The sequence below is a fragment of the Ovis aries genome, chromosome 2, assembly GCF_016772045.2.
Source record: "Ovis aries strain OAR_USU_Benz2616 breed Rambouillet chromosome 2, ARS-UI_Ramb_v3.0, whole genome shotgun sequence".
NCBI classification, from domain to species: Eukaryota; Metazoa; Chordata; class Mammalia; order Artiodactyla; family Bovidae; genus Ovis; species Ovis aries.
In genome coordinates this window covers 186,867,312-186,889,908 of record NC_056055.1, presented here as the reverse complement: position 1 = coordinate 186,889,908, position 22,597 = coordinate 186,867,312, and the positions used below count along the sequence as shown (strand labels likewise).

The 22,597-nt window shown below is 44.3% G+C and overlaps 1 protein-coding gene across 27 annotated transcripts in view; it reads left to right on the top strand.

Moving 5' to 3' along the window:
* The window catches only part of CLASP1 (cytoplasmic linker associated protein 1), a 272,898-nt gene that overhangs the window by 30,781 nt on the left and 219,520 nt on the right, over positions 1–22,597 (top strand). For 26 of the 27 annotated variants that reach the window (XM_060411218.1, XM_060411217.1, XM_060411213.1 and 23 more), the window contains exon 2: positions 5,660–6,137. In XM_060411218.1, the coding sequence (XP_060267201.1) occupies positions 5,943–6,137 (195 nt within the window). In that variant the 5' untranslated portion in view covers positions 5,660–5,942. Of the gene's footprint in view, positions 1–2,378; positions 2,433–5,659; positions 6,138–22,597 lie in introns of those variants that run through there. The other variant, XM_060411215.1, reaches the window with a different exon arrangement.

Below are 22,597 nucleotides of genomic sequence, written 5' to 3'. Positions count from 1 at the left end.
TCCTAAGCACAGGGAATTTCCCTCTAAGCTACATTTCTCTTTTCTTTTTTTAAAAAGTTGTTGGTTTTGGCTGCGCTGGGTCTTTGTTGCGGAACATGGGCTCGAGAGTATGTAGGCTCCGCAGTTGCAGTGCTTGGGCTTGGCTGTGGCATGTGGGATCCTGTTCCCTGACCAGGGATTGAACCCAGGCCCTCCTGCATTGGGAGAGCAGATGCTTAGCCACTGGACCACCAGTGACGTCCTTAAGCTTCATTTTTTGTCTTCAAAGTGGGAAATAATGCCTGCTCATTCCCTACAGGTATCTCGCTGTCTCTGTCACTGCACTTCTCCCCTCAGCCGTTCACAGGTTCCCACCTCCCTCACATGCTATTAACTGGTGTGTGACATCCTGTCACACGTTTCAAGACAGAGCTCCATTTGAGCCTTGTCTAAACGGTTTCGATGTGGTCTTCCAGGCTTTCTTGATCTATCCCTTCCCTGAGTGATTATAGTACTTACTTTGACTTTTCACTTTCATGCATTGGAGAAGGGAAAGGCAACCCACTCCAGTATTCTTGCCTAGAGAATCCCAGGGTTGGGGGAGCCTGGTAGGCTGCCGTCTATGGGGTCGCACAGGGTCGGACATGGCTGAAGCGACTTAACAGCACCAGCAGCATAGCCCTTATGTGGCAGTATGGCATTCTGTCTGTGAAGTCTGCTATGTATCCTGTGTGTGTTGAATTCTTACACTGACGAGGTTTTTGTGAGTGTGTATATCTTGTTCTCTCCAAGTAAGCTAGAAGCATTTTCAAGTCAAGTCATAGATTATAGTTATTTCTCTTGTATCTTCTGTGGTTCAGTTCAGTTCAGTCACTCAGTCTTGTCCAACTCTTTGCGACCCCATGGACTGCAGCATGCCAGGCCTCCCTGTCCATCACCAACTCCCAGAGTTTACTCAAACTCATGTCCATTGAGTTGGTGATGCCTTCCAACCATCTCATCCTCTGTCGTCCCCTTCTCCTCCCGCCTTCAGTCTTTCCCAGCATCAGGGTCTTTTCCAGTGAGTCAGCTCTTTGCATCAGGTGGCCAAAGTATTGGAGTTTCATCTTCAGCATCAGTCCTTCCAGTGAATATTCAGGACTGATTTCCCTTACGATGGACTGGTTGGATCTGCTTGTAGTCCCAGGGTCTCTGAAGAGTCTTCTCCAACACTACAGTTCAAAACCATCAATTTTTCGGCGCTCAGCTTTCTTTATAGTCCAACTCTCACATCCATACATGACTATTGGAAAAACCATAGCTTTGACTAGGTGGACCTTTGTTGGCAAAGTAATGTCTCTGCTTTTTAATATGCTGTCTAGGTTGGTCATAACTTTTCTTCCAAGGAGCAAGTGTCTTTTAATTTCATGGCTGAAGTAACCATCTGCAGTGATTTTGGAGCCCCCCAAAATAGAATCTGTCACTGTTTCCATTGCTTTCCCATCTATTTGCCATGAAGTGATGGGACCAGATGCCATGATCTTCGTTTTCTGAATGTTGAGCTTTAAGCCAACTTTTTCACTCTCCTCTTTTACTTTCATCAAGAGGCTCTTCAGTTCCTCTTCATTTTCTGCCGTAAGGGTGATGTCATCTAAATATCTGAGGTTTTTGATATTTCTTCTGGCAATCTTGATTCCATCTTGTGCTTCATCAGCCTGGCATTTCACATGATGTACTCCGCATGTAAGTTAAATAAGCAGGGTGACAGTATACAGCCTTGATGTACTCCTTTCCTGATTTGGACCCAGTCTGTTGTTCCATGTCCAGTTCTAACTGTTGCTTCCTGACCTGCATGCAGATTTCTCAGGAGGCAGGTCAGGTGGTCTGGTATTCCCATCTCTTGAAGAATTCTCCACAGTTTGTTGTGATCCACATGGTCAAAGGCTTTGGCATAGTCAATAAAGCAGAAGTAGATGTTTCTACTGTGCTAAGATGCGATGTATCATAAATTGCTGAGTAAATAAAAGTAATCAAGATGATGGGTAAGCAAAGAAGATAAATGTATTTACCTCACTCAGGTATTCATTGTACAATGTCCACTGACGATGCACATGTAAGACTGAAACACATTGCTGCACTATTTTGAGGCTCCTGTTAACTGGTAGAATCCATTTCCTCACACTTTTATTTTGGGCTGGCCTTGTGACTGGCTTTGACAGTAAACTGTGGCAGAAGTGATGTGCAGGTTCTGCCTCCTGGGCCTTGTGAGGCCTGGCAGTCTTCCCTTTGCCATCTTGGAATGCTCCAACCACATGTACTGAACCACAGACTATATTACTGGGTTGTTACAGATCACGTGTGGCAAGAGGTCCAGCCAACAGCCAGCATCATTGCCTCAGACATGTAGGTGATGCCATAGACTCTTCAGCCTCAGTCAGGCTGGCAGACAGCAGCAGCTACCTGAGTGATTCCAGGTAAGATTAGTGGAAGAACCTCCTGCTGAGCCCAGTCTATCATAGACTTATAAGAAGTGTTAACTTGTTACTGTTCTAAGTCACTAGTGAAAATGGCCCTACCTTTTTAACTTCTCTTGTGGAGAAGCCAGTAGTAGACTTGGAAGTTCAGAGCTCACAGCTGATTTTGGTTCTCTGCCCCACCCTCCATTGTCTTCACTCCTTTATGGTAGTGACCTAAGTGCTGCAGAGTAGTAGCTGTAAGAAAGAGGATCGAGAGAGAGCTATATTAAAAAAAAAAAAATGCCCTGTGCAAGCTCTTCTGATCCGGAATCTTATTTAATGAATGTGGAGCCACTAATCTCCCCATTTCCACCCTCGAAGCGCAGAGTCAAGACTGGAGGCTGTCTGACATGTGTCCCTTACATCAGGCTGTCCTGCTGTGTGTTTCATTCTTGTTGAAGCTGGTATTTTTAAAGTTCTTCCTGTTGGCCTGTAGCAGAATTGTGCTGCTTCTTATGATGTAACTGTAAATACTTAGGAAACTCTTCCTGGGGGTGCAGAGAGAGAACATGTGTACTTATTTGTTGGGTAGCTAAAAATACCTGTGAAGGAAGGCACGGGAGGTTAGCAACACTTTTTGCTTTTAGGTAGGGAAATGTGGCCGGGGGACAGGAGTAGGGGAGAGGTCTTGCACTTTTGTGCAAGAGAGGATCACCCATGACTTTTTTTTTTAATTAAAGAAAAAGAACAAAGAGGACCCAGTTGGCTTAATGCTTTGGGGCTTCCAGTGTCATTCTGTGGATTTCATACACAAGAGTTTGTGACCTGCTTCTGGGTGTGCTAAACCTTTACTGCATAATTACTGTCAAGAAGCATATACTTACTTGTTAGAAATCATATGGAATTCCAGCTGAAGGGGAAGTTTTTATATAATATGTATTTTAAAAAATAATGGGAAACAGCCTTAAATGTATGGGTTCCTTCCTCTCCTGGGAGTGGAGACTTTGCTGTCTGGCCTGTTGCTTCCCAGCTCACCATGAAGTCTGACCTCCTTTCCCTGAGTTGGGACAGAACTAGGCCAGACTTGTAATAATAAGGATTTGAAGGTGGGAAAGGGAAACTTACTGCCATGCAACCTTGGAAAATCACTTAACTTTGCCTCATTTTCCCCACCTGTAAGATAGGGATGTGTTAATGCCTACTTTATATAAGTGGTTGGAGAATCAGATAAATTGTATAAATCACCTTGGCATAGAGCCTGACCCCTCATGTTGATGCTCAAAACTGATATCGTCACCATCATTCCTGGTTAGTGTCTGCTGATTTGGGATCATTTATCTGCTGGTGTGTAACAGAGCACCACAAATTGGATGGCTTAAAGTATGAGTGAACAGTTTCTCATCATCCTGTGGTTTGACCGGGTGGTTTTTGTCTCCTTAGATGTATTTGTGTATCTGCAGTCAGATGGTGACTGGTAAGGCTGAGTGGTCCCCCGTGGACTCACTCCCATGTCTGGTGGTTGCTGCGGGCTGCTGTTTGGAGCGAGTTGGTTCTCCTCTAATGGCTTCTCGTGTTCAGGAGGCTAGACCAGCTTCCTCACAGCATGGCAGTCACGCACGCTCCAGGGTCAAATCTCAGTTCATTTCTGCCGTCTCTGATTTCCCGCTGGCCAGAGCAAGTCTCAGGACTCATCCCAGGGTCACTGGGGAGGTTGAGATTCCATCTCGGTGGAGGAGGAGCAGCAAAGCCTCTGCAGCCATTTTTAATCTACCAATCTTGACCATAACTAGCTTCTTGGCGAATATTGGGTTCCAGAAAGAAAAGGTTCTGTTGGTTTCTCCAGTTTTCATGTATCGCTGATACCTTCGTTAGTCCGACATGGGAGCTGATTAAGGAAGTGGGGATATTTTGTTTGGACTGAAAATTGGAGTGAAGGGTAATGGCTGCTTTGCTGTATCTAAGACCTTTCCTGTGAAGGAAGAACAAGTTCCATGGCATGGACATGACTGGAAAGCGATATCTCCTCCTCTTAAGGAAGGGCTGCCATGTAAGATATCAAGGCTTCTTGATTGGAAGGAAAGCAGAAAATGGGTAATCAGGGGCTAGGGACTTTGCAGGAGTGTTTTCCTCATTGGATGACTTGACTCATCTCTCACTCTAGGACTTGGAAAGAGCACTGTGCTTTTTTGCTGAGAGTAGGGATGGGGTGGAGGTGGGGTGGGTGACAGGAAGGGAGAGAAACCTTGTGCTCAAACTGGAAGATTTACCCTGCCCTGAATTTCAATCTTACTTGATTTATAAGGTCAGACTTACCTGCTGAACCCCGAGAGTTCACACTGACTGTGTGAAGAAATTTCTATCTGGTACAGTGTCAGGGTTGCTGCGTCTTCGAGATAGGTTTTCTGTGCATCTTCTTTGGTTGGGAATTGAGAAAATACGTTGAAAAAATAAATATGTACAATTGTACCAGGAGCTGTAGATTAAATAGTCTGCCCGTTCAGCTTGTCTAGTAAAAATGACTTTGGTACCTCCTCACATCATGTGTTTTGTTCTATGCCAAGAGTGGTTTTGAGGTCTCCTAATTCTGTAGCAAAACACCAGGCCCAGTTGGTGCTTCTGCCCATGGAGAACACTGTGTCAACAGAGTGTGGTCAGAATGTGAGCCTCTCCCCTTCTCCCTGTTGGTCACTTCTCTGGAGGAGGAGGCAGGAACCACTACCTGCTCGCCCTTTGTAAAGCTGCTGAGCAGGTGTAGGTGTTGCTTTTGACTTTGATTGTTGCCACTGGGACAGCCAGTTTGGTCAGTGGTGTTTCTATGGAGCCTGCCTCACTTCCAGCACTTGGATTGTAGGAAGCTGAGAGACAGGCTACAGACATACAGGGACTCAGAGGCGGTGGAGTTTGGTTTTTGGTGGGGAGCAGAATTTAAGCTACCCATAAGTCATCCAGCTGAAGCAAAAGCTTGCTCTCCTGACTGGTGCATTTACAAGCTGGAAAACTGTGGGAAACCTCAACCCACCAACTGTGAAGCTCATTGGGTCTTTGCTTTGGGCTTCAACGTTCTTCCTGATATAAATAATAATTATGTTATTCTGACATGGTTGCCAAGCGTTCATGCTTCTCGCTCCACTTGTGCTTGTAAATGGTGCTGCAGCGAGAATGCTTTGTCTTTGATTAAATGTTTCCCAACATTTGAGCATTTTGTTATCTGTGCTGATGTGTCCTTCTCTTCTCTTGCTTTTCAGAATGGACTGCTGAATTATGAAGTATTTCAGACCCAGGAGGAGAGCGTCACTCTGCCACTCACTCCTTTCTCCTCTACTAGTTATTTAAATTGGACTTTTAATATCCTCCCAGCTGCTCTTCAGCCACACATGGTGCATTGCTGCCATTCCCCGGATTGCATCTTTGACACACAAGCTCTTAGTAACCTTCAGCAAACAAAGAGGCCGCCTCCGGGGGCCGCTCACGGGGAGGGCGTCACCCCCACCGCCCTCTAGCTTCGAGGCTCTGGATTGGAATTCCGCCATGGAGCCTCGCATGGAGGCCTGCCTGGCACAGGTGCTGCAGAAGGATGTGGGGAAACGACTGCAGGTTGGCCAAGAACTGATAGACTATTTCTCGGACAAACAGAAGTCTGCCGACCTCGAGCATGACCAGACCATGTTAGACAAACTTGTGGATGGACTCGCTACCTCTTGGGTGAACTCTAGCAATTATAAGGTAAGCCGTGTGCAAGAGGATGCTCTTCTAGGTGGCTGGGCTACCTAGAGGGGGTCAAAATGGGTCCTTTGAAGAGTCCTTTGAGAGCCATCAGCATGATTGATCCCTTGGTTTCCAGTAAAACACTCAGTCACATTGTGACTTTTGGACATTTCATTCTAGAGCAAGTAGCATTTTCTTTGATTTTTGTTGGGGATCAAAACACCCTTATTCTTCAGTGCATTGAGAGAAGGCCGTGTGACCAGATAAAGAGAGGCTTTTATGTGGAAAAGGTGTAAGTGTTTGAAGCCTTGAAGTTAAAGTGACTATCATGTCTTGCAGTGAGTGGCTCTTTGTGAATAACAAGTGGCCTCATTGATTTTCTTGGGGTTAGGGGTGGGGATTGGCAGTAGGAGCCTTCAAGCTCCTATTTTGAAGTCGGCCCAGGTACCTGGCCAGCAATAGTTATGGTTTGCCAAGGACTCTCCTGAGACCTGTTTGTAATGGCCTGAAGGGTATCCTTCAGGTTCCAAAGATCAGGGCTCCTCAGGTGCCCTTGGTGGGTGGGAAGGGAGCAGGCGGGTCCTATGACACAAATGAGTTGTGAAGGTGGACCTTGTTGCCATTCAAAGACTGAGTTTCATGAAGGAAAACTGGACTGGACTTGAAGTGCTGAAGAGGGGTCATTTCTCCCCGTCATCCCCCTCCTCAGCCTTTAGTGTGTTAAAAAGCTGACCCCTTTGGATCTAGGTTGAGATGGAAGTCAGAGCGGGCTGTTTGCATGATTGCTCATAGGTGCTATAGACGTTATAGACAAAGGGGCTTCCAGACACAGGAGCTTTTGTGATTTTTTTTCATTGTACCAGTCTTCTGATACATACGACTCATAACGGGTACTTACAGGATTTCTTTGTTTGCTCTAATATAGACTTTGTTTTCCAATTACATTGAATCTTGATCTTATCTAAGAGTCAGCAGGCTTTAGATTTATTAAGGGTGTTTACCTCGGTCCCTAATATTTCACTTAGAACTGGACTTAAAGTTTACCTTCCTTGACTTTGAAAGCTGAGCTTAAATTTTGTCTGCTTCATTCATCTATTTGTTCATTTAGCTGAACTTAGTAAGTACCTCTTACCTGCTCTGTGTTGGTGCTGGGTGGGGGGAGTATTGCAGAGGGGAAGGGTGAGGTAGACTAGTGACATCTTTAAGGTCTGTGAAGTCACCCTTCCTGTGTGCAAATTAGGATGCTTCTGGCTGAGAGTAACTGAATGCTGACTTGGTTGACTTAAAGTTTGCATAAGGAGATTGAGTAATTGCTTTTAGAAACTTAAGAAGTCCGCATAGTTAAAGCAATGGCTAGGGAAGAAGAGTGACTGCTTATGTCTTTTACTTGGGAGGAAACCTTCTCTGAAGCTTCCCAGCAGACTTTTTTACATTACATTGCAGCGTAACTGGGAATGGACAGATGTCCACAGTGGCCTTCAGCCGTCGCACTTCACCTCCTGGTTTCATGAAGGGGTTCAGCCTCCCCTGATACAAAACTGTGGCTGTGTGGAGGGATTGGGTACCAGACTCCTGCTAGGAAGAAGGAGGCGAGGCAAGGGGCAGAGGTACATGGATGTTAAATAAGTAACCCACAGAATTGCTGTACTGCAGGAGCTTTCTTAACCTCCCTGGGCCTTAGTTTCCTCATCCATAATGTGGGAAAGTTATTATATACACTAAATGAGAGTGAATATACAGTTATTACGAAGAAGGAAATGGCAACTCATTCTGCTATTCTTGCCTGGAGAATCCTGTGGGCAGAGGAACCTGGTGGGCTGCTGTCCATGGGGTTGCACAGAGTCGGTCATGACTGAAGCGACTTAGCATGCATGCATCCAGTTATTATATGCCAGCCACATAATCAGCTTTCAGACATTCACAGTCAGTGTCAAGACTTGGTTCCTGTCTTCACTAAAGTCGTAGTCTGGGAGGGGTGGGTAAGGATATATAAGTGAGTAGTTACAATCAGTGCTGCGTGTTGCAGTAATCAAGTGAAAGAAAGTGTTAGTCGCTCAGCCGTGCCCAACTCTTTGCGACCCCATGGACTACAGCCTGCCAGGCTTCTTTGTTCATGGGATTTTCCAGGCAAGGGCACTGGAGGGGTTTGCCAGTTTCCTTCTCCACGGGATCTTCCCGACCCAGGGATCGAATCCAGGTCTCCTGCATTGCAGGTGGATTCTTTACCAGCTGAGCCACCAGGGAAGCAGTAATAAAGATGCACAGAATTGGTGGGAAGACAGAAGAGAGTAGCAACACTGTCTAGAGGGACCCAGAGGTTTTGAAGACTGGGTCGATTTTTCATAATAGGAATTGTAGGGTCACAGTGGAGTGAAAGATTAAGACTTGAGAACCTTTGTGAAGTGATTTCCAAGAAAGACAGCTCTGGGAAGGAAAGGAAAACAGGGTTTGCTGCTGATTTGCATGTGGTCATGGACAAGTCATTTTACCTGTCTGTGCAGGGCAGGTGTTTGACTGGGTCTTCTCTCAAGGGCCTCAAGCTCTGATAGCGTGTTTGACTTTATACTGAAGGCTGTGGCATCAAGGCCATGTCGTGTGGTTCTGATCTTACCCAGTGCTGAGCACCCATCTGGTCTGTAAGGCCTCTTAAGTGTGGTGACCATGTGCCTTGTTCACACCTGAAGCCCAGAACCTGAAACATTGCAGGTGCTCAACACATCCTAGTTCCCTGAGTGAACTCAGGAATTTAGGGGCACTCTTGGCAAATATTCCTGGTTGCTTTACTGAAATCTGGAAGTGTATTTTTAAGGGAACTACACCTGTTTTTTTTCCTCCTTAATCATGGATTGAGATTACTTACTCAGAGCCTGAAGTACACTTCAGGTTTTATTTGAAGGGATTCACTTTGTAATAGGCAATTCTCTGAAGCTTGGCTTCTTGACATTTGTTTTTTTCTTTTTAAATTCAGGACTAAAAAGATAAGGGGAAAAGAGAAGTACTTTTGACCTTCCAAAATGATAGCACTTAGGTATTGTTATTCCTTTTCCTAGTAAGAGAATGTAGATGAATGCCAACACACTGTCTTATTTTAAAAAGTAGTTTGCTGGAGCTTGGATCACTTACCTTTGAGTATTAAATGTAGTAGACAGGTTTGTACCTGGTTTTGATTAAGGTTTAATAGCTACTGATTCTTGCTTATTTACCATATGATTTAATATCTCATTTAATCTTCATAACATTCCTGCAAGATAGATGGTGGTATCCTAATTTTATACATGAGGTCATGGAAATTGCTGAGAATTAACGAGATAATTTCTCTCTGTGATCATGGAACTGGGATTTAAATGTAGGACTCTGATTTCCTAGCCAGTGTTTCTTTCATTAGAATAGAGGTCAGCAAACTTTCGTGGTAAATATATTAGGCTTGGTGGGCCCTGTGGTCTTCTTGTAACTATTTAACTAGTTTGGGCCATTATAAATGCAAAAGCAGCCCCAGATAATGTGTTCGTGAGTGGCCATAGCTGTGTTCCAGCAAGACTTAATTTACATAAACAGATGGAGGTCGGTGGCCCCTGGACCGTAGTTTACGAGCCCCAGCACTAACAGACACTGGGCGCCTGCCGTGTGTAGATACTTTCCTCACTGGTGGGAACTGTTCATGATTCATTTGGGAGAAGAGTGAGCCTTATAATTTGTACCTAATTTGGGAATGGGGGAAGCCATCATTTTGATAGAACTCAGTTTGCTTTTGGAGCATCTTATATGATATTTTAGGAAGCCTGCCTTTTTGGCTCTTTCATGCATACTCATTTTAGGGTCGGTATATGTTCTGTTAACCTGTCACTGATCACTGTGAGCTGACTTTGCTGAAATCAGCCTCTGTGCACTGGTACCGGATTGAATCTCGGAGACAGAGTTTTGGGTGAAGTAGAAAAGAATAGCATTGTTGCTTTGCTTGGCAAAAGAGGCACAGCAGGCTTCTGCCCCCTAAAACTGTGTGTCCCTTGAGGTGGAACCAGGACCTTGCCTCAGGGCTGCGCTGTGTTTCTTGGCCGCTCCTCCCTTTCTCTGCATCCCTTGCCTTCCTGGATTAGCAACTGTTCCATCTGCCCTTTGGAACTCAGGGAAAATCGAGGAGCCTGCTGGTGCCCAGGAGCCCCTACAGGGTCTTGCTTGGTATTGGCTTTGGATGTTGTTGGATCATCTTGGGGAATGGGTAATTGGTTATTTAAATAGTGTCCTCATACAGCTGGAACTCCCCAGGAGTACACTGTGGGGGTGCTTTTCACCCCCATCCCCAATCCAGGGTGTCACTGTGTGGACTTTGTAAGTCTTCTGTGATGTCACAGTGACTGTGGGAGACACGGAAGAGATGGAGTCTTTATTTGTTTGTGAGACTTCTTTTCTAGATTGTGTGTGTGTGTACGCTCAGTTGTGTCCAACTCCACAGACTGTAGCCTGCCAGGCTCCTCTGTCCATGGGATTCTCCAGTCAAGAAGACTGGAGTGGGTAGCCATTCCCTTCTCCAGGGGATCTTCCCAACCCGGGGATCGAACCCGGGTTTCCTGCATTGCAGGCAGATTCTTTACCATCTGAGCCACCAGTACCAGAAGCTATGCTAAATATGTGTTCATTTTTAACTTATTATCACCAGATGAGATGGATCTTGCTGTATTCATTTAATAGATGACATTGATGTACAGATAAATCAGGTAACTTGATCAAAATGACAGAACTAGTAATCAAGGTTTCTGGGCCTTGAACCTAAGTGTTCATGCAGTGACTAAAGTGAATTAAGCACTGATCCTGTGCGGTAGTGCCCTGAGGGCTGGGTATCCCTGGGAGAAAGACAGGCCAAGCATGGTCCCTTCCTCACAGTGGAAGTGCTGGGCCAGTGCTGGACAGTCTCACTCTGTCTCAATTTGATACATGCGGACTCCAGCCCAGGGCATTGTTGTCTCAAGGCCCAGGCCATGCTGACTTGAAATTTCTAGGATCTCTTTTAACTGAGGGCTTCCTTAATCTCTCCCCTTACCGGTCTTAGTGGTCTAAAGGTAGGACTGTAAGGAATCTATACAGTTGGAGAGGCCTTGATGGAAAGATGGGGTTAAATGGGACCAGGAAGGATCAAAAGGAGTGAGTTGCAAAGTCAGAGAGACTTCTCTTCCTTCTTGTTCCTCCGTGTCTAGCAGCACTGTCTCAGTATAGACTGTAGAAAGTTTCGTCTCTTCCATAGCTGCTCTATGGAGCACGGTATGACCACTGCCCTGGTTCAGGTGCCCTTTCTGGCCTGAGGGGAAGGTGCTAACAGATAAGGGAGGCTCCTCTGTGCCTCTCGCCTATCTCCAGAACCTTGACTTTAATTGAGGTTTTAATTTTCCCCCTGGTGTCCTTGAGAGAAGAGCCAGAAAGGATGATTGGATTCAGATTAAGTGACTTCTGTTTCTGGCTCTCTGCTTGCTGCTGCCACAGTGATGCGGCTTCTTAGAGGCTGTTCCTTTTCCCCAGGTTTTCCCTGCTGCCTTGTCCCGTCGGTTGCGAAAGCTTAATTTTTCTGTGTATAGTTTAAATACAGGTGCCTCTCTTCTAAGTATGAAAGCTGCAGTGAGTGGTACTCAACAAAAACAAAAGCAAAGCAAAAAAATAAAAATAAGCGAGGAAGAATTATTTTAAGAAAATTTATGTGACTTGTCAAATAAAAATGGTGTCCTCTATGTATGTAATTAATGGCATTTCTTCCCGAGTGTGTGTTTATGTATAAGCAAGGGCAGCAAAGTGCATTGGAAGTAGTTCAGATTGGAGGGTGAACAGTCTGAATTCTCATCCTGTCTCTGCCATGTAGCCTTTTGAGCAAGTTAGTTTACTCATCTGTGAAATGAGTCTGGTGATAGCTGGTACAAAGCATTGTTATGAGGGTGCAGGGAGCCTGTATACGAAGGTGCCAGGGCTGCTTGGAGTGAGCGTGTGGTCAGTGAGAGGAAGATGATGAGGATATGCAGTTACTGGGCCCAAAGATAACAAGATCTGTAGAAAGTGAGCCTTTATGTGGGACTGAGTTTGTGTGCCTTCCTTAGTCCTGGTCAGCCTGTTCCTTAGAGCATAGGCCTTGGATCCTTTGTAACAAGATATGAATCCTTAAACCATGCACTGTTGATAACAGAGGCCCTGAGCAGAGCAGCAGCTGGCCTGGAATTCTAAGAGTGAGTTTAAAACCTACTGGCAAAGGCAGTCTGCTGATGGAGGACCCCTATTTTCAGAGGGTTTCATTTGTTCTTTTTATTTTTAACTAATATTTCACCTTGTTTAAGAAAGCTCAAATTGAAATAAGGATACATATAATGAAATCATAAATTGAATGTCAGAGCAAAAAGGAAAAGAAACAGCTAGGGTGAGAGCACAGAGCCGACAGTGAGGCTAATGAATCCATGATTTTGATGTTTATGAGTAGCTCACTTTTATGACGCACTCATTGTGTATCAGGATCCGTGAAGCACTTCTTGTTCATTGCTTTGTTTAATCATGAGGCAAGTGCCCCTGATAAGCTCTGGGATTGCTCCGGTTCAACAGCTGGAAACTGCTTAAGCGCAAAGAAGCAACTTGCCCAGGGTCACAGAACTGGAAAGTTATTTTAATCTGGATAGTCTGTCCTTGGAGCCCACATCCGTATCGGAGCAATACTGCTTCCTTTATAATGCTGTAATGATATTTATAGTATATTTATCAGAGCAAAAGAGTGTTATGGTGTACCCCACAGCTAACAGTGATGACTTTAGGAGACTGGATCCTGAGTGACAGATAAGCAGCTCATTTTGTACTTTAACAAAAAAACCAAAACGATTTAAGATAAGTGTATTTAAAACAGTTTTTGACTGGTCCTAATGGAATCATGACCTTATCTACTGTTTAAACTCTTTATTTTGGAAAATACTCAAACCTACAGGGAAGTTTCACGAAACTGGAAAAAAGCATTGTTTACTATAGCCAAGATATGGAAGTAGCCTAAGTGTCCATTAATGGATGAACTGGTTGGCCAAAAAGTTAGGGCTTTTCTGTAAAATGTTATAGAAAAACCCAAATGAACTTTCTGACCAACTCAGTACGATGGAATATTATTCAGGTGCAAAAAAGAATGAAATAATGTTTCTTGTGACCTGGATGGACCTTGAGGATATAATGCTAAGTGAACTAAGACAGAAAAAGACAAGTACATCCTGTATTATCTCACTTATATGTGGAACCTAAACAAAACAAAACACAAACCAAGTTCATGAATGTCTGCCAGAGGCAATAGTTGGGGGTTGGGCAAAATAGGTGAAGGGAGTCAAAAGGTACAGGTGTCCAGCTCCACAATGACTGAGTCCTGGTAGCGTAATGCAGTGTGGTGACCTTAGGAATGCTGCCTTGCATAGTTGAAAGTTGATAAGATAATAAATCTTAAAAGTTCTCATCACAAGAGAAAAAAATTCTGTAAATGTGTGTAATGATGGATGTTAAGTAGATTTACTGTGGTGATCATTCACAGTGTATACAAATACTGAATCATTATGTTGTCCTCCTGAAACTAACATAATACTGTATGTCAGTTATACCTCAAACCCTTTCCCGAACCCAGACATTCCTGTGCAGAGTTTCCATGTGTTTCATCCAGACCCCAGTGGCAGTGCTTCACCGCTTGTTTATCTTCTCTGTGTGTGAACTGTTGGGCAGGAAGTGGTAGACGTTGTGCTCCTCACTCCTAAATATTCCTGTTTCCTAAAGATAAGGGCATTCACTATATAGTCTTAATGCAGGTCTAGGACCTTAATACAGGTTCTAATACTGTATTAGGATTGATAAGAGTACTAATCCCTGGAGGAGGAAGTGGCAGCCTGCTCCAGTATTCTTGCCTGGAGAATCCCGTGGACAGAGGAGCCTGGAGGGCTACAGTCCATGGGGTTGCAAAGAGTGGGACATGCGTGAGCACGCACACAGGATCCAGTCTGGGGATCTTATGCATGTTTCACCTGTTGTCCTGCTAATGTCCTTTATAGCAAAAGAAAGAAAAACTTTGTGGTCTACAATTAAGCTCCCCGGCTGCATTTTCATTCTCACCTGTATGGTCTCCTTTGACCTGGAGCAGTTCATTGCCCGTCTGTCCTTGTCTTTCTTGACTTAATAGTAGGCTGTTTATTTTGTACAGTTCTTCCATTTGAGCTTGTTTTCTGCTTCTCATTGTTTGATTGGTTGTGTGTTTTGCAGTGGGAAAACCATGGAAGTGATCATTGTATCATATCAGAAAGCACGTGGTATCTTTGTCCTAGTTGGTAAAGAGATGTTTGCCAGGTTACTTCTGAAAGTTGTTATTTTTTCCTCTTATAATGAATAGGTATCTTGTGGGGAGATATTTTGAGACTATGTAAATATCTTGTCATCAAGCTGTCACCTACTTTAGTATTTGTTGATAATCCTTGCCTAAGATAATTATTTGGATGCTAAAGGGTGATTTTCTGATTCCATCATTTCTTCTCCATTTATCAGTTGGCTTCATTTACTTTTGAAATGTATATCCTTTGTCTATTTATATAGCAGGAATTAAGTGTATACTTTGATAGTTATCCCCAAAAGGAACTACTGTGAAGAAAGAAGAAAATGTTTAAAATTAGTCTAATGTAGGTACGTTTATATTCATAAAGAATTTAAGGCCGCCTAATCCTTTGTGAACATAAAATTAATGTGATGAAATTTGGTTTGGACTCTGGGCTTCCTGGCAGGCAAAATAGAAACAGAGAGATGAAAGAAAAAAAAAGAAACAGAGATGGTTATCTATCTGTATATTGTAAACAACTGTGGAAGGCGTATAGAAAGGCATGTAGCAATAGAATGTCTTCTTGGATTTAGCAGGATGTTAAAGGACACTTTGTATGAGGAAAAGAAAGAAGAGTATGGAGAACACATGAAACAGGAGGCAGTGCTGAAGGAGGCAGGCCCCTGTAGATACAGTTCAGCCGTAGCTGCTGTTTGTTGTTAGCCCCTCAGTCAGCCATGTCCGATGCCTTTCAGCTCCTAGACGGTATGCGGCCCGCCAGGCTCCTCCGTCCATGGGATTCCCAGTCAAGAATACTGGAGTAGGTTGCCGTCTCCTTCTCCAGCTCTTCCCGACCCAGGGCTTGAACCCATGACTCCTGCATTGGCAGGCGGATTCTTTTACCGCTGAGCCCCCAGGGAAGCCCTCACTAGTTAGAGCTTTGGGCTAAGGGGGAAATTGTCAGATGGCATCCAAGGTGAATAGGTAATCAAGAGCTGACTGACACCACTGAGTTGATCTTCTTAGCAGGTTAAGTAGAGGAAGAGTCTGTGACGAGGACCACAGCAAAGAATCCAGAGAAACTGGATGAAACTGGCTTGAATAGACATGGGAGTCGACCTGGAGGAATTATCTGGCCACAGCTGACTTTCACCAGGGATTTGGGGTAGGGGCAAAGACAGCTATCTGTTGTGGGCCAGATGGCTGGGGTTATAGATGGGTAGGTAGTGCTTGGTGCCAGGCCTGGTGGTGGGTCAAAATTTGTGTTTAATCATCCTTAAAGGCTTTGTGGAAGAGAGGGGGCTTTGGGCCTTTTTTGAATGAGAGAAGGGAGATAGCTTAGTGACTCCACAAAGCAGCATGTCACAGGTGTCCTTAGTAGAGGTGATTTTCTGAGAGAAGTGGCACGTTCTACACTCATGGGGTGGAGCTAGAGCCCCAGGTAGGGAGTGCCTGGCCTCTGGCACCTTAGGAGGCCTGGGAACCAACTGGAGGGGGAATGGAAGCCACTGAAGGGCCAGAAACTCTGGGTGCTGATATGGGTGGTATAGACTAAGCTGAGTTGATGTAGCTTTAATGCATGATTTTCTTCCATGAGTTTTTAGCTATCGTTTCTTTATCCATAGCTGTCAGCTTCTAGGTTGTTCCTTTTTTTTTTGTCACAAGTCTCACTGCACTGAGCATCGTTGAATACACGCATGCTCTCGCCCTCTTGTGTGTGTGTGTGCTGGAACTTCTGAAGAGTTTAATTGATGGGTCGGAGTGGGCCACGTTGCCCACCCACCGGTGCTGTGTGAGTGCCCTGAAACCAGTCCGGGGTGTTATTTTCCTGAATGTTTTTTCCTTTTTGCTGGGCAAGTGAAACGATGTCTCTGTGTTGCCAGGAGCAGTGTTGGAGAACCTTTCTACTGCTTCTGACCTTTCAGATAAAAGCAAGTCTTATAAGGATATCAAATAAATAATTTTATTTTTGTTAATCTCATTTCCCCCTTAAATGATTGATGCAGATAGGTTCTGTCTGGGCCGTCTTAAGACATTAACAGGGTAGGGGACGTCATTAGTCAGGAGGAGGGCATCCGGATACCTTTACAAAGGCTACCCTGAAGTGGATTAAAAGAAGTTTGATCTCTCTTGTCATTTATTCCCATTAGCTTTTCTTTCTTTTCTTTTTTTAGACACAAATAAGAGAGTTGTGAGGAAAAAACAACTCTAATTCATTTCTTCTTAATGCTCCTTCCTTTTTCCAAGTGCTTTCACATCTCCCAGAACCTAAATATCAGTTCATCCTCTCTGGGATGGGAGATGCTGAAGAAAGCTAAGTCGATAGTCAGTTGGTTTTTGTTGGACAGTGAGGGTAGATGTGTGATTCTGTTCAATTCTTCGTATAATTCTAGCCCAACCCAAGGAGTTGTTTTTTTTTTTTTTTTCCCTAACAGCTTTATAAAGAAAAGAACTGATATTAACCTTTCTGATTGTGATGAGGAAGTTAGGTAGACTTTGAGTAGTAACTCAGTTCAAACAAGTTCAAGCCGGAGGGGGCGTTATTGGGGCAGACCACTGGCCGGGAGGGTTGTTGGATGGATTACTGTGGCAACAACATGGGGTGGGGCGTGAGGGGTCTTGATCTGTCTGGCCGGTGGCTTCTGGGACACTGTTCGGCATTGCGCTCGGCCACCATGGCCCCGCCTCACATCTTGTAGCCCCATCACCAGGGGCAAGAGTCTCTGTTCTCCCAGCTTGGAGTAAATCACCTCTCCAAGCCCCCAGCCCACCCACTGTGACCAGGGAGACATGCTGCTGCAAGGAAATGGTGGCCTTGCTCAGAAAACTTCTATGTCAGGGGCTGGAAGAAGTCGGATGGGTTCCCCTAGCAGAAAGAGGGCTTGGCGGGGGGCCAGTGGCCTGAGTGTGACCGCTGTGGGAACGATGAGCTTCATGGGAACGTTGTGTCTTTTTCCTGGAGAGGCTGCAGGGGCCCCCGTGGACAGCCCAGAAAGTGGCCCTGGGCTTACACCACAGCTCGTGTACGTGTTGATGAGGCCTCTGCTCCTCGTGCTCAGGAGTCAGCACCCTGAGGCGGGCCCCTCACTGCTGGGCTGGCCTGGTACCTGCCATCTCTGTGTGCGCCTCCCTTCTCTCCTCTGATGACCCCGTGTTATGTGGGCTTTTAGCTCTGTCATCCAGTGAGAGCTTTCCCGTCTTTCCCAGCCCCTTTAAACTGAGAACTTGTCCTTAGTGTCTGTTATACCAATTTCTGTCATTCTGGTACCAAAATGCTAGTGTTTTTGTGGATATAATGCCCCTCTTTCAGTAGTTTAAATATCTGAAATCTGGACCACATACATTTTGCTGGACTTAGAGATTCACATGCTGCTTTTTAACGTTTCAGACGTGCTCATGCTTACCATTTGCCTTTTGGGTTAAAACCATTCCTGTGTGTCTGGCTGTAACTAAGGAAATGGTAATTAACACGAGTGAAATTGAGCCTCTTATGTTTATTCATCACTTCCATTTTTCTGCGAGCCAGCTCGGGCCTTTCATTTCTGTCAGAGCTCCAAATGGAGTAATTTTACAATTAGGAGGGGAGTGGTGATGTTCAGGAGATTGATTCTGAGGAGACTGCCTCGGGGACAGGAAGGGGATAACTCCAGGCTGCTTTCCGGCCTCCCTGAGTCTGGGTGGCTTCCTTGTGTCAGGGGCTAGACTCCTGCTCTTCTTCCCTGCAGCTCCAGGCCTGTTCTCTTTGTCCAGAACTTTTTTCCTCCCAGGACTACTCATTTTAGCCAGAATCAGCCTTCCTTCCCAGTTATGCTACTTTGAGAGAAGTGTGTTCAGAGCAGGTGGGTGAAAGGCAGTTCGCTTCCCAGGGAGTAATGCTTGGGGCCAATGCCAGACGTGCTCCCAACCCATCTCTGGGGCCACTCCCAGCTGGCTCTGTGTGGGATCCTGTTGCTTCATAAAATGAATGAGGAGGTCTAGACTCCTAGAGCCGCAAAGTGCAGGGGGATGTGGGCACAATGGAGACACGCCCCCACACGGAGGACCGCTGAGGTACAGGGATTTTTTTTTTAAGATGCTTATTGAACTGTTTCTTAATGCTTATTTAGTTCAAGAAACTAAACTATGTATATCATCATTGATACACATGGGGGTTATATGTTGCTGTAACGTCTGTGCTTTAGCTCTCCATGTACATACATACATAAATGACTTAGACTTAACATTTTCAAATACAGAAAGAATGGCATGATGCCACAAAAAAACTGGCATTTGGGTACTAGAGCTCCAAGGAGAAGTCTGGTATGGCATGTACCAGACTATTAATGGAGTGTTTTTAAGGGGGAGGAGAGCATTTAAGGGAAAAAGGAATGTTTACATTACTACTTCGTTAAGTATTTTCAGTCTTGGAGCTCTTTTTGGTAACACCTTGGCAATTAAAACACCTCGCAGAGTCGGACACAACTGACTTTCATTTGACAATTAAAAATCCTTTTTCTTTTTAAGAATTTAGGCCCTCAAAACTGTTCTTTCCACAGATCAGCTTTATTCATATTAGAGATGTGTTTCTGCCTAGGACTGTTCTCATTAATAACAGAGCAAGTGTAGTGATCAGGTTGAAGGTGGAGGAACAGGAAGCTGTCTAGAAGCAGCTTTGGAGAGAAACCTTGAGTGCCGTGGGAGAAGGATTTGTTTTTTGAGGACCATCGTTAATAATTTCATTTAAAAAATTTATTCAAGTATAGTTGATTTTCAATATTGTAATTTCTAGTGTACAGCAAGGTGAATTCAGTTACATACATATATACATTCTTTTTTTATGTACTTTTCCTTTATGGTTTATCACAGAATATTGAGTATAGTTCCCTGTGCTGGACAGTAGGACTTTGTTGGTCATCCATCCTGTATACACTAGTTTGTATCTGCTAGGATTTATTTTTATTGACTGAGATCTTGATACCTTTCTGGAGAAAAAAATTGAACTGTTTCTTTAGCCAGCCCCCAAACGAAGTGCGCCCTGCTTAGGGGTGCCCTATGGAAATGGAACACCAACACAGGTGAGCTCCTATGTTCTGTCTCCGTGGAGCCTTCATCTAGAATCTTGCTTTGACGATCGCTTCCATATCTTTTGAAATTGTGTCCTGCCTCTGACCACTCTGGCTGTTGTTCCTTATCAATTGCTGGCAAATGCTCCCAAGATGCGGAGATGTTTAGGAAGCCCTTTGTGATACTGGGACTTCCACTCATCAGTTCCTAGTTGATTCTCTCTCTCTTTTTTTTTTTTCTCCTTTTTTGTTTGAAGGTGACTCTGGTTCTGTAAAATACACAATTTCTCTTGGACAAGTTAAGAGCTTGGATTCTGGGGCCAGACTGTTAGAGTTAGAGGGCCTACTCCTTCCCTTACTCTCGCACTCACTGGCTGTGTGATGCTGGGTAGTTACCTAACCTCTCTAGGCCTCAGTTTTTCATCTATAAAATGGTGACGATATCCATCTTAGGGTTGTGGTGAGGGTGAAAGGGTCCATAAACAGGCAGTGTTTGACAGCTGCACGGTGCTGTGATTGCAGGCTTGCTAGTTTTACGATTATTTTACAGTAGCCACTGTGATAATCCTTCATTTCTCTGTGGTTGGACCAGCACTATCACCACTTGCTTTTGATTACCTGTTATGACATTATCGATTCAGTGAACAGGAATTTGAGCAAACTCTTGATAATGAAGGACTGGGAAGCCTGGCCTGCTGCAGTCCATGGGGTTGCAAAGAGTCAGACACAACTAAGCAACTGAGTAACAACAAATGGGTTTAAATGGTCCCAGAACCATCAAACAGTGGCAGAAAGAGAGGCCGCAGGGGAAGAAGCCTGTGGTTGCAAAGCAACCTCATCTCGGGAAAGTCTTGGGAAAGTGCATTTAGGGAGCTTTGGTAGTGTGTCTCTGCAGGGCACTGGATGCACGTGTACTGGCCCCTGTGTCTCCATGCATTAACATATATACCAAGGTGGGTCGTGGGGTATTTCCTCCCTCCCCCTCTCCCTCACATTTCACTGAGATATGATTGACATATAACATTGTATTACCTTACAGTAGGCAACAATGATTTGTTGTGAAAGGATCACCACAAGAAATCTAGGGACCAAACATCACCTCATATAGTTACATACATTTCTTTCTTGTGATGATAACTTTTCAAATATGCTCTCTTAGCAACTTTCAGGTAGAGCATACATTGTTGTTAACTGTAGCGGTCATGCTAAGCAGTACATCCCCAGGATGTAATGTTTACTTTATTATTTAAAATTTAGTTAGTTTACTCAAGTATAATTGATCTACAGCTCTGTTAGTTTCAGGTGAACAACAGAGCAATTTGATGTTTCTGTGCATTGCAAAATGATCTCCTCTCCCTCCCTTTCTCAGATGAGCACAGAACTGATCACAGTGAAGAACAAAAGAGAGCACCTGTGAACGGGAGTGGGGCAGGGCTTGGGTTGGGGAGATAGTAGCCTGGTGGGGGTTCTATGAAAAGAGGAAGGTGGTTTTGCTTGAATGGAGTTAAAAGTGAATTAGAAGCATTTGCGCATTTTGCCAAAGTGAATAACTAGTGAGGGAGATTGTGGAAAAGGAGCTGTCTGAATATCATGAAGAGAGTCACCAGATATTTGATCTCCTGCCCCGTGTCAGAAATAATAGTAGGTTTCCATATGCTTTGTTCTTACCCTACTTCCTAGAAATTGGCTAGTCCTGAGACCCCTCAGGGTTAGGTGATGTCCTCTAGGCCACAGTGCACAGGACTGGACTTTACTGGATATTTATAGGGTGGCAAGGCCTTTGGGTCCCTCATTCAGCCTCAAGAAGATTGAGGCTGAATCTGTCTTGTTCAGGGGGTAAGTTCAGCAGCTGCTTGTGAGACAGAGGCATCACAGTGCCTCATCACAGTGACTGGGTAATGGCCTGGTGTCCACACGTGAGTGAGAAAAGCACCAGGTGAGGACTTCAGGTGGGCTAGCGTTCTGTCAACAACTGGAAGAGTAATGTTGATTACCTTAGAACCAAGATTAGGAAGAAAACATTTATTTATTTCTTACTAAGAACAAAGGAGCCTTTTGGAAAGGAGAGAAATGATTCTAGGTATTATTTATTTATTAAAAAATTTTATTTTATTGAAATATAGTTGATTTACAATGTTGTATTAGTTTCTGGTGGACAGCAAAGTAATTCATTTACACGTACATATATATTCTTTTTTATGTTGTTTTCCATTATGGTTTATCACAGGATATTGAACATAGTTCCCTGTGCTGTACAGTAGGACCTTGTTGTTTATTTAGGTACTATTTAATGGTACCTCTGAGGTCAGAAGGAAATAGCTTAATAATAGTGGAGCAGCAGATAAGGTAAAGTAAATAAGCAACCTTATTTTTAAAAATGAAGGCCCTTGCCAGGGTCAAATTCATGTTTTTTTGGCTGGCTTTGTTTTAATATTTGATTTGGACTCTGAGGTTTCGGCAAGGAAGTTTAGTTTTATGTTAATTTTAAAAAGTAATATGCATTTGGACTGAGATAAAGAATTGGAAGTTCCTGCTTGTATTTATTTGGCTGGGTCAGTAGTTGACAGTAGGCCCTTCAGTCTCGCTTCTCATTTACATTCTGACCTGCCGTCTGTCCGGGAGGGCTTGCTGCCTGCAGGTTCGGCTTGGGGTGCAGTAGCCTTCTTCCTGAAATGTACCCTCTGCCCTGGGGTCACCTTTGTGAGATGCTGATCTGCCAGAGAAGAGCATCTAAAGGTGAAAGTCAAGGTCGGCTCTATGAGACAGCCATTGCCAAAGTGACACAGTCAGACAGAATGGATCTTCCCTCCCCACATTCTTGGTACTAGAGGTCAGGGGACAGCTCTCATTGCAAGCTTAGGATAGGAGAGAGTGCTTTTTGACTGATTGAGGGCATGGCCTTTCATTTCTAAGTGGTTTAAAGAATTTATGGCCCATTGTTTGTTCATTCCAAAGTCCTAATGATATGGGTGATATTTTTTTCCTCAGACAGGAATGTGGGTTTTGGCAGTGACTCTGCATCACAATGACTTGGAAATAACCAAGTCCTTTGGAACCAAAATGAAAATGTGTGGCCTCTGTGCACGGGATGTGTGTCTGTGAAAGAAATGTGTGCATGGCAAATAAAAAATCATTTTAAATTACAAATACTG